The sequence below is a fragment of the Corylus avellana genome, chromosome 1 (genome assembly GCF_965113065.1).
Source record: "Corylus avellana chromosome 1, dhCorAvel1.hap1.2, whole genome shotgun sequence".
Taxonomy (NCBI): domain Eukaryota; kingdom Viridiplantae; phylum Streptophyta; class Magnoliopsida; order Fagales; family Betulaceae; genus Corylus; species Corylus avellana.
The window spans coordinates 21,171,704-21,183,712 of record NC_142490.1 but is presented as its reverse complement, the minus strand read 5'-3'; the positions used below and the strand labels follow the sequence as shown (position 1 = coordinate 21,183,712).

Sequence of the window (12,009 nt, the reverse complement as noted above, 5' to 3'; positions counted from 1 at the left end):
AGTTGGATATGTTGGTGGAGTCAATAGCTTCAGTAACAGAGGCTGTAGAGAGGCTGATGAATTCAGAGAATCCAATAAAATGATATTGAGAACAAAAGTTTCTATACATTATTATTTTTCCATTGTTATTTAAAAACCCTTGAAAATAATATCAAAAATAAATTTAGTTGGTAAAAAAAAATTAGTGCAATTTTAACTAACTAAAAACCACTCAAAATTATTGAAAAATGCCAATAATTCATTTAAAAAATACTTCACAAAAGGATACAGATGGGAATTAACGATTGTGAAGGTGAATGATTTGTTTTTTTAGAGAGAAAAAGTCATGACAAGGGGATAGCATGCAACACGGAGATGAGTAATAATATAAGACAGATTAGAATTTTTTTTGAATCTTCTTAAATGTGATGTGACTTTTAAAATTTTTAATATATCGAAATTTAATAATGATTATCTCAAATTTAATAGTGATTTTAAAAGATATATCACTTTTAAAATAACCTTAAAATGACTAATCTTTCTTGTAAGGTTACTCTCTGGATTGATCAGAAGATCCTTTCAATTGGCTAGAATCCGTTACTTGAACGAAACTAGATCTTGTGGAATCATATTGAATATTTGACGATACATTCCGTACCTTGTTAAAAAACCGATCCTTGTTTACCAACCACACATTGTCTAACCAAATCCAATTCTCTCTCGATATGTTCCTCAAAAAATCCGATTCGTGCGGATTCTTCCCCCAACTAAAGAAGAGATCTTGGCGGAATTGCCACATATGAAATTGAGCACAATTTTGCAAAGAAATAGCTCCACAGGTGAGTGTTTTTTTTCAAGCAATCCCTCTTCTTTTTTATTTTCAAGTAAGAACGACCCTCAAGACATAGTGATGTTCATATGATCTCAGCCATTATTCTACGTCATAGAAATATATACGCTCTACATGGAAGTGTTTTAAAAAAGACCAAATGGGTGCGAAATTCACGTGCCACTTTAATGTTGTCTGCATTAATTAATTTTTCCCCTTTATTTTTATTTCCTTATAATATTTCTGATTCCGAATGGCCGACCCATGCAACCCCACTTTCCTCCAATGGATCCCAACAAAATCTAGATTTGGATCAAACCCAGTGAGCCCCACATCATCACAATCCAACGGCCATAAGAGAAAACAAAATACCCACATTTTGAATCTTGAATCCTAGGCTCATCCACACGGGAACAAAACTCACACCGGAGAGCTTAAGTTCACTGAGATTAGTCAGACAAAACAGGGAAGAAGCTTAAAAGCAAGCAAAATCTAAAGAGCAGAGAAATAGGCAAAGCCCTTGAAGTCCACAGGAGTCAAAGTCCTATGGGTTTCACCATGGGTCTGAACCTGCTGCTCCTCGTAGCCATGGTAGCCACCAACATCCTCTCCCTCTACCACCTCTCCTCCACGCTTCAAACACCCAAGAGACCCCCCTCTCCGGCGCCAGTCCCGGACCATCTCCTCCACCAGCTCCAAACCATACGCGCCACCATCAGCCACCTGACGCGCCTCCACCCCACTACCGACTCCTCTACCAAACCCACCACCACCACCGCCACCACTCCATCAGATCTCCTCCTCCACTCCCACCTATCCCCCATCGCCACCGCTTGCCACAACCACCCGGACCTCCTCCACAGGTACATGAGCTACACACCCTTCTCGCACTGCCCCCAAGACTCCGACGAGCTCGCCGAGTCCCTCATTCTGCGTGGCTGCCATCCACTCCCTCGCCGCCGGTGCTTTTCCAAAACCCCGCCAAAACCCACCTCTTCTCTCCCCCACAACCCCTTCGCTCCTTCACTGCCAGACCAAAACGTTCTCTGGAATAAATACACTTGCAAAAGCTTCAACTGCCTCATGCGTTCCAACCCGAAACTGGGATTTGACCCGATTGTCGAAACCGCCCGGTTCATGACCTACACCGACGAGCTCGACCTCCCGATCCCGCAGCTGCTGCAGATTGCCAAGGCGGCCAACTCGGCGCTGCGTCTCGGCCTCGACGTTGGTGGCGGGACGGGGACTTTTGCGGGGAGAATGAAGCTGTACAATGTTACCGTTGTGACGACGACGATGAACCTGGGTGGGCCGTACAACGAGGCCGTGGCTCTTAGGGGGCTGGTGCCGCTTCACGTGCCGCTGCAGCAGAGGTTTCCTGTGTTCGACGGGGTGATGGATCTGGTGCGCTGCGGCCACGCTGTGAACAGGTGGATACCGTTGATGGCGATGGAGTTCTTGCTCTACGATGTGGATAGAGTGTTGAGGGCTGGAGGGTACCTGTGGTTGGACCATTTCTTTAGCAAAGGGGTGGATCTTGACAAGCTCTATGCGCCGCTGATTGGGAAATTGGGGTACAAGAAGGTGAAGTGGGCGACGGGTAATAAGACAAGTTCGAAGAATGGGGAGGTTTACTTGACCGCGCTTTTGCAAAAGCCTGTGTCAAAATGAGGGTGAAACTGAAACTGAAACTCGAGGTAAGGTAAGAGTAAATTTTTTTGTGTTGTTTGTGTCTGGTAAAATTTTATGGTGCTTTGGATTTGGAAATTTATTTTTCATGGGTGGTGTTTGATGTGCATTAAGAAGTAGTTGGCATTGTGTTGAATATAAGTTGGTGTGATCCAGCATCTGTTGGTGGGTAGCTATAATGTGAGCAAAATTGGGTGTACTGGTTTTCTGGTGAAAAGATAATTGAGCATACAGAGTGTAGATCAAGTGTTAGTTGAGGTGCAGCATTATGCATAATCTTTTGTCTAAAATTGTATCTGGTTTAAGACAAAATTGTTTCAAGCACCGAGAAAACCTGAAGCTCCCCTTGTTTCAAAGAGAGGAGGGTGGGTTATTCACATTTCATTTGATGGTCAGAGGCAAATTGAAAGCTAAGAAGTAGTAATTCTAAGGATTTCCCCAGGGGAAAATAGAGATGTCTCCTTCGTTACCGTAATATGTGGAAGTACCGACATAATTTCATAGTCATTTGGTCTGAATTATTCATAATGCTACATGAAGAACTTTGTGAAGGCAGGGGATTTGTTGCTTTGCTGTAGTGTAATGCAGCCGTGCTCTTTTTGATCATATAGGAGAGAATTAGGTTGTGGTATTATATACCTATTGATGATCTATGTGAGTCTGCCAATTTTAATTGATTGTGCCCACAGCGTGTTGATCTGTCAAACAAGTACAGCTCTTTGGCAGACTAAGTTAATTGAAGTCTTTATGCAATTGAATTCAATTTTGAGAAATAACAATATCTTACACTGCTTAAAAGTGCTGAGAGAAATGCTCATGGCTTTTTGGCTCCATTATCATCAAATTTTATGGTGTTTGTGGAACGAGATACTTATTTATAAACTGCTAGTTGTTGTGTTTTTCTTTTTTGATGTATACAGGTTCCAGCATACAAAATTGATATCCATGTAAACCCATTCAGGAACAATATCTTAAACCCTAGATCAGTAGCTTTCATCTGAGCCTTGATACTGCTGTGTTTTAATTAGTAGTTCCAGATATCTTTTCTCAACTGAGAGTGAGATGAGTTTTCCTGGATAGAAACCCTTCGTTTTTAGGCTGTGCAATGGATTCAACTGTGAGAAAGAAAGTCAGTTGACATGCTTTGCATCAAAGTCGATACTCCCTTCAAATTCACATCTTCTCTAGATGCTGAGGTTAATAACCTTTAGTATGATGAATTGTTAGTCAGTGAACAATTTGAATAAAATTCAAGAACAGATTGGCTAGCCAAAGAATAATCATGAGTTCCTTTCTGATTTGTTTAAATTCTGGGTTTTCATATTCGTAAGTTTAATTTAAAGATTTAATGAAGTATGCCGAGGAAGAAGGCATGTAACCTAAAGATAGATCATATTTTGCTTGATTGCATGGCATGGGTGTATAGTTCATTAATACTACATACTACACCTCCATCCACTGGACTGATGTGGCAATGCCCATTAGCTCTTGCTAAAAAAAAAAAGAAAAAATTCAAGGGTTGATGGGCACTGCCACATCAACCCAGTAAGATGGAGATGCAATCGGAGTATAGTATGTAGCATTACTCAATTTCATTACGACCATGGTTGTTTGACCTCTGTGTAAGAATTGAGTTATACTTCTATACATCATGTCCTGGTACTCAGAAGTTCAACAACTAAGATCCATTTACCATTTTAATTTTTCCAGTAAAATGGGTTGAGGGTTTTCAACATCTCTTTTTCTTTTTCCTTTCCTTTTCTCTCCTCATTAATCTTAAAATTGAATTTATACAAATAAATCAACATGCGTTAAGACCCAAAATTATTTTTCTTTATGCAACTTTCTGCAATTCTTATTCTGACTCTTTGGGATGGATTATGGTTGGCTTGCAGGTAATCCTGAGAAAATTGCCCCATCAAATGAATGGATTCTCCATACTCCTAGAAGCTGGAGTCCTCCAAGCAAAATATTTATTTCCCCCAAGCTGGGTTATACAGTTAGCATGTTATCAGTGATTCAAAGGATTGTAGTTTGTAGGATAAAAAGGATCAAAAGGAAGTTGAAGTCTTAGGGGGGGGGGGGGGGGGGGGGGGGGGGGGCGCTGGTGGTGGTGTGGGAGAGATGTTTGAGATGGATAGCCTTTATTACTGGTCTTATGGCAGATTGTTTGATTTATTTTTCTCTTCTGTCAAATAATCCTTGCTAGATTGTAATTCCTGTTAATTGTTTAGAAATAAAATCTGGAGAGCATTACACTTCTTTTATTGGCCAACATGTGGTGGCCGACGCCCAAAAGTCAAAAGTATGGATTCCATTGCATGTTAAAAAGTGGGAAAGAAAGCAAAGAGAAAGGGAAACATGAAGGATGATCAAACTTTATTGCATTTTGACATGCTAAGTGATCTAGTTTTTGCTCAAGCAAACATGAAGGATAATGGGACTTTATTGCTTTGTTGGCTACTGATCTAGTTACACAACTATGAGGGTTCCATTGAAATCATTTGCACACTGACACAACTATGAGGGTTCCATTGTGACTTTATTTTATCACAAGTATTCACTTTTATTTGACTTTGCAGATGTGACACTTACATTTTTATTTTTTTTTTTAATTTTCTTTTAATCAAGGTTGATTCAATGACTTATATTAGCAAAATAAGACAAAAATGAGATAACAAGTGTGATTTTTAGCATTTCTCCCTTATCACGGTGCTGATTTTCCTGTAGGTACAAACCTCTACATGAAAGGGTTATAACAATTTTAGTCCAAAATAAGTAAGGGAGGGATCCTAAATGAGAATTGAGTTCTATCCTTTTTAGTCATTTTGTTCTTTCCTTGCCAGCTGAATGGTCATTCCACCTCATCTAGCTTTTTAATTTATCCATCATATTGCTAACTTTATAGAATCTCAAAGTGTAATACATTCAAACTAATTTGAAAAAGCTCCACATAATAGTGCAATATAGAACATTGACTGCAGATTGAGTTCTATCATCCGTGCCGTGTGCGCGGCTGCTACGTTGCACACATCTTGAAATGCTTAACAAACTAAATACTAGTCTAAGTTGGTCCATTTTAAACTCAAAATATCAACAACCTGACAGAAATCTGTGATGCCAAACATCCAGAGAGTATAGTTGCAAAATCCGAACATCATGTTCATGCCAACTGCTTAAGCGGCAGCTTTTCGCCTCAGCAGGTGTTGTAGGTCAAGCCCATTTATCTTTGCAGCAAGTATGAAGTCATTTTCAGTCAGTCCACCTGCACAAATGCAAATGATGTTAAAAGTATATTCTCCAATGTACAGCAAACTTGTTCTTTAAAAAAAAAGGAAATAATGTCTGGAATTAGATTGAAAAGAATGACTTCCAATGCTTCATTAGAAGGACATCTACCAGGCTCTATCATGCAAATGTTAAGGGAAAAGTCCAGAGTTGAGTGGGCTAAATTCATGCAGGTCTAAAACTGTTCTATCCACTAAGGGCCTGTTTGGGTGTATATTTAAGGGGCTTAAAAATGTGTTCAACACTCAAAAAGTCTATTTGAAAAAAATTGAAAACGCTTTTAAGGGTCCAAAAAACCTAAAAAGGTCAAAACACACTTTTAACAAAAAAAATATAAATAAAGCTTTTGCCAAAAAGTGTTTTTTTTTTTTTTTTTTTTTTAACTAAAAAGCTCTATTTCTCAAATACAATCTCAAACATGCTCCAAGTTAAACTAAAGTATTTATATCAAAAGGAATCTGATATAAAAAAATAGCATCAGATGCAGGTCATGGACACTAGGACCAAACCCAGACAAATTTGGAGACATCAAGTGGGTAAATTGGGTCAGCTTTGCCTACTCTATTACGATCTTTTTTCTTCAAGGAAAATAATGAGAAATGATTCAAATGATTCAAATGATACTTCCAGTTATATTAGACCAGGATCTTATTCTACTAACTGTATTTCATAACGATTTATGGACATTATTATATGTGCCACTGCATAATAGAACACCCATAATTTCACCACTCTAGAATTGCCCCACTCTATATGCATAAACAAAAAAAACCCTGCTTGTTGTGTGTGATTGTGAACATAACACATTGAACTCTAATCATCATCTATTTCTGTTGTTCTATAAAGGATCGATATCTCCTCTTGATTAAGGTATTTAAAGTCACAAATATCCTTCAAAACATAGCCCGGAGCATGATATAAATAGAAGAATTCAATGCCCTATTCAAGAGGGTTCAGATCAGCAACACTGTAATATTGCATTTTGCTTCACGAAGATATTGATAAATATAAGAAACACCAATGTAAGGAGGACGAAATCAAATTTAGGACAAATAACTAAACAAACTAAGTCAAGTATACTTTATGGGAGTTTGAAACCAAACCCTCAGGTAAAATGTTCCCCATAAAATCTTAAGTTGAAGTTAGCCACTTCTAAATCTGGTGAGGAGGAATTTTATTATGGTTAAAAAAAGATGGATTAGGGATCTAGGACACCATGTTCATTCAACCAGTTGGTTTAGTTGGCTTCTCCAAAAAGTGCAGACAAAATTATATGACTAATGGATATTTCTTACCAACTGCATGTGTCCATATCTCAATTGTTACATTGTTCCATCCAACAAGATGAAGATCCGGATGGTGACCTGCATGCAACATGTATTACTGTTCATCAAGAACATAGATGTAGCTTTCCATGTGATCCAATTGACAGAATTATAAATAGGGTTAGATACAAATTTGATATCCCTATGATTTACCACTTCATCAAAAAGCTCCCTGGATTTTCAAAAGTGATAAATTTGGTCCAAGTGGTAATCACCTTTATCAAAATGATCATTCCATCTATCTACTGTACAAAAAACTAGTGGAAATTTTGCCACATGTATATCCTTGCCATATCAACATATCCCTTAAAACCAAAAAATAAGTAAATAAAAAGAAACGAAAAGAAAAAATAAAAGGTGGTGGAGGGGTTTTTCAGCAACCTGCTACAACCCTTGCAGAGGTGGGAGAGTCCCCCACAATCCATCCTCTCCCGCCCTAGGGTGAGTCGCAGGGGACTCCCCACCCTCACAACCACCTCTGTGGGGCAGGTTGCGGTAAGATAGACAGAAGAATCATTTTGATAAAGGTGAAAACCACGTGGACAAATTTATCACTTTTGAAAACCCAAAGAACTTTCTAATAAGTGATAAACAACAGGGATAAATTTGTGTTTAACCCTAATAGATATACATAATCATCTTAACTAAGTGTAAGATACCTTCTGCTTCTGCAACATCAGCTATGAGCTTAAATAATTCTAATCCTTTGGTAAAACTCTTCACTTTCCATGATCGATTCAACTTAAATATGCCACCTTCATTCACCAAATTCCATCCAGCCACCTAAATAATTTAGAGAGCTTTAAGTACATGACTTTATATCAACAAGGTGAAAGATAACAGATCTTTAAATGTCAACCTGTGGAATTAGCTTTTTTTTTTTTTTTTGATAAGTAAAAGAAGAAAATGACCTGTGGAATTAGTTCATTTGCTGCTTGTTCGGTCATGGGTTGCATATCCTTTGAGTTGCATGGCACACACTTCTTAGATGACAAATCTAACATGGCAAGAAAAAGTCTCACATGAAAACCCATTTCCAATTCCATCTAATAAAATGAGAGGCATTGAGAGCCAATGGTGGCAAGAAACTAGATAAGACACTATTTTTAAGTTCAAAATAGATAACATGCAGCAGCCTCTCCTGATGAATAACAATAATATTGATGTTTATGGCAAAAAAAAACCTTAATTCGAAAGGGAGAGCATCAGAATATGGGCAATGTTCAAGAATGATACAAAGAAAGGACAAATTATAATAATAAGAAGGTAAGAAATAATGAATTTATTAATACAGACCCAAAACAAATACTTCATGTATTAAAATTATTGTCAAAAACATAAGATTATATTTGAAGGTGGAACATGTAATCCAAATCATCTGCCCCTAAGTTATCTAGGAAATCCAACCATCATTTATGAGTCTCCGCCACTTCTTTTCCCAGAAAACATGACATATCTAGAGAGAGAGATAGAGGGACAGAAAACAAGAGAGAAAGATACAGAAAGACTCTTGACTAATAGCTTGTTGAAAGTTCTATTAATTCTCATCTCTCTTTCTTTTGTGTTAGAAGCGTGAGTTAAAAGTAATATCTACTTCAACTATCTTACCAATTAACAATAATTAAACATAAGATTTGAGCAAAGCCATGATTGTGATTAACTAGCAAATTCAGAACAAATGCTGAGCAGAGAGGATCCTGGCTTAAATTTTGGCTTCAGCATTGCCGACCTGTCAAAACATATCTTAGCACTTCTAAATTAATTGATGCAGATACACATTCAAAGTATATAGAGTTGACCGCCAGAAATCCAATCAAATATTAGATTTTAAATTGCATCAGACAAATTAAAATTATTATAATGTGAATTTAATAATCGACAAAAGGAGAAAAATTGCCTCTTTGCATATAACAGGTTTTAATCATAGAAGCAACACAGGCGTACAACTAAATGCAGGGATAAATCAAACGTATTTTTTAAAACAACAGTAAAAAGGTGCTTAAAGACATCCTGAATCAACACTATCTCAGGGGTATAAAACAGGACAATAGGATATAAAGTCTTTTTATAATAAATAAAGCTTTAAGAAAATTTGGAGATCTTTTTAATATTAGATAAAAATGGAGAGGTAAGGAAGTGAAGAAACTATCATCTCACAGGCTTTGATCATGGGAGAAACATATATAAAATCTATTCTAATTGCAGTCCTCCATATTAATGGCAATGCAAGTAAAATGATCTCTCCAAGCATTTAGGGAATATTTATATGATACCCAAAGCAGATTCGATCTCTGTGAATAGACCAATATGGGATACTGACCTCAAAAAATGGTGTTTTGGGACTATTTTTTAACAAATAACCAGGATGTTGTGGTGTGAAAATTTTGAAGACTGGTATATAGAAATCAGAAGAGAAATCAAATTATGAGATGGTTAAATTTCTACACACACCTTGGCCAGTGCAAAAGGCTCTAAATCCACAAAGTGAGTTCCTATTCCATGACACTCCCACATGGTCCTGAAGTATCTCAGTGACTCGTACACTGGGACTGTAAGTAAGTACAAACTTCATCTTCACAAAATAAAATTAAAAAAGCAGAAACAAAAGTAGCATTGCACAACACTAAAAAGTTCAGTGTCATTGCAAAGCATATGGTGAGAAAGTCCAAAACCATATAGGTGTAACAATATTAAAGATAACTAGAGAATCTTCTTCATGAAGATCATTTTACTATCTAATGAAAATCCATGTCCAATTCATATGATGACTGAGAGCTCCACAATGTGCACAAACTGAAACATAAACAAAAAAGTTTCTACCTTCTAAGTTTCTTCAAATTTGGTCAGAAGAATTTGAAAATTGACCCTTCCATCACCTAATTTGAAATCCTATATAGAGGATCTGATTACAACTCATTAGCTTCTTTAGCATGCATTATTGCAGAACATGCTCTTGGGAAATTCCAAAACCAAACTAAATGTCCAAAAATAGCCAACTTGTTTTCTACAACCTACCATTAAAAACGAAGTCTTGTTCCCCCACAAATTTAACAAAATCCATCCCACTGAATGAGCTCGTATTACAGACAGTGGACCCAACATCACCTATGGCATTGACAGCTATAAGATCTCACTTTTATTTATAAACCTTAATATCGAATCTCAAATGTGAAATAAAAAAAATCTTCAAAATATGAAGTAACACATATACACAAACATGTAATACGCCACAAGCATGAGTAGCTCAAACCCATCAAACCGTTTTTAGTAATTAAAATTAAATATAACAAACAAACAAACAAACAAACACATACGAAACTAGAAAAGCAATCATGCTTTATTTATTTATAGAACTCTGATTCACTGGGATTCAAATTCTACTTTCTTTTAAGAAGAGCCCATTTATTGGATAACCCGCATGCATAGCTCAAACCCATAAAACCCATATTTTTGTAGTAATTAAAATGATAATACAACAAACAAACAAAAACACATACATATCCAGAATTGCACTTACACCCAGATAACGAAACTAAAATCCAACAAATGGGTTCTTCTCAAAAAGAAGCAGAATTTGAATCCCAACGAATCAGAGTTCAAAGAATAAACAAAGAGCATGGGATTTACAGGGAAGTACCGTCCATGAGTCCCAAGTAGAGTACCCGACAACGACACCGATGGCACCTGCAAGCATCACATGCAAATTCTTTAGCTCAGGCTCTTTAAAAGAAATGTATGTCAAGCTTTGCAAGTAGAGAGACAGAGAGTTCCAGACCTTAGGCTTACAGAGAGAAAGAAGAGGGGGCCGTAGCATCCGAATCATGGATTTTCTCAAACTTATTTTGTTCCTCTAAATGACTGTATTTACAGTCGACGGTCGGTACAACTCTCCTCTATTTCTCTAAGGTATTCTAGATTTTAATTTGGGTTAAATACTAAATATTCTTAGAGTTTAGTTGCTTTATTTTGTTTTTTTTCGTAGAGTTTAATTTTTATTATAAGAGGTCCTTGTGATTTTAATAATAGACCAAATTAGTTATTCTGTTAGTTGACCTTTAATTGACTTAACAAAACTCTACGTCGACTAATCAAATGTTGACACGTAGCACATATTTAATTTTTTTTTTAAATTAAAAAAAAAATGTATTTTTTTTTAAAAAAAATTGGAGGTGGCTCAGTACTCATTGGAGGTGGTTTCGGCCACCCCAGGCTCCATGGTTAGTGCCCAAGGGGGTGGCTGAAACCACCCCTAGTAGGTACTGAGCCACTCACAATTTTTTTTTTGTTTTTTTTTTTAAATAAAAAAAAAAGTAGGTATCATGTGCCAATATTTGATTGGTCCACGTAGAATTTCGTTAAGTCAACTAACGGTCAACTGACAGAAAGATTAATTTAGTCTATTATTAAAACCACGGAAACCTCTTGTGATAAAAATCAAACCCTAAAAAAAAAAAAAAAATGTAATTAAACCTCATGGGGTATTTAGTATTTAACCCTTTTAATTTTTATTTTTTTTCATTCTTTCTTTATCGTTGGAGAAAGTATCCAAAATCCCTTCTTTTTTTTTTTTTTTTACGAAGTTTGCCTTTTAGATTTGAATTTTTAATTTGACCAATTCAATATAGAGCTTGTAAAGATTTTACATTTAAAAACTTCGAGTCGTATCTTAAAATAAATAACATGAGTCATACTCTTTTCATTAAAAAAAATAATAATAAAGAAACTTGAATTTTTTTTTAAAAATAAATAAATCAGAAGGAAGGGTAAGAGACCCGCAATTAAGGGTGATCACGAGACACCTCTTAAAACCACCCATCTTTTGGGGTAAATAATTCAGCACTAGAGCAAGCTCCTCTCAACTGGCAGTCACTCTAAGGAGACAACTAACTATGGTTATTC

The 12,009-nt window shown here is 36.5% G+C and overlaps 2 protein-coding genes across 3 annotated transcripts; one reads left to right on the top strand and one right to left on the bottom strand.

The window, feature by feature from the left end:
* Positions 1-1,104: 1,104 nt before the first annotated feature.
* Positions 1,105-4,484, top strand: LOC132168849 (S-adenosyl-L-methionine-dependent methyltransferases superfamily protein). 2 transcript variants are annotated; one of them, XM_059579911.2, is made up of 2 exons: positions 1,105-2,505; positions 4,393-4,484. In XM_059579911.2, exon 1 carries the CDS (start codon positions 1,355-1,357, stop codon positions 2,477-2,479), a length of 1,125 nt encoding a protein of 374 aa, XP_059435894.2. In that variant the 5' UTR covers positions 1,105-1,354; the 3' UTR covers positions 2,480-2,505; positions 4,393-4,484. The 2 variants fall into 2 exon arrangements, with proteins under 2 accessions (XP_059435894.2, XP_059435893.2); XM_059579910.2 differs by having other exon boundaries at positions 1,108-2,510.
* Positions 4,485-5,404: 920 nt separating this feature from the next.
* On the bottom strand, positions 5,405-11,029 carry LOC132168851 (Transcriptional coactivator/pterin dehydratase). The gene is made up of 7 exons (XM_059579913.2): positions 10,886-11,029; positions 10,748-10,794; positions 9,562-9,659; positions 8,022-8,107; positions 7,770-7,893; positions 7,081-7,149; positions 5,405-5,762 (listed from the first exon to the last, which is right to left on the bottom strand). Exons 1-7 carry the CDS (start codon positions 10,931-10,933, stop codon positions 5,674-5,676), a joined length of 561 nt encoding a protein of 186 aa, XP_059435896.2. The 5' UTR covers positions 10,934-11,029; the 3' UTR covers positions 5,405-5,673.
* Between the last annotated feature and the right edge of the window lie 980 nt (positions 11,030-12,009).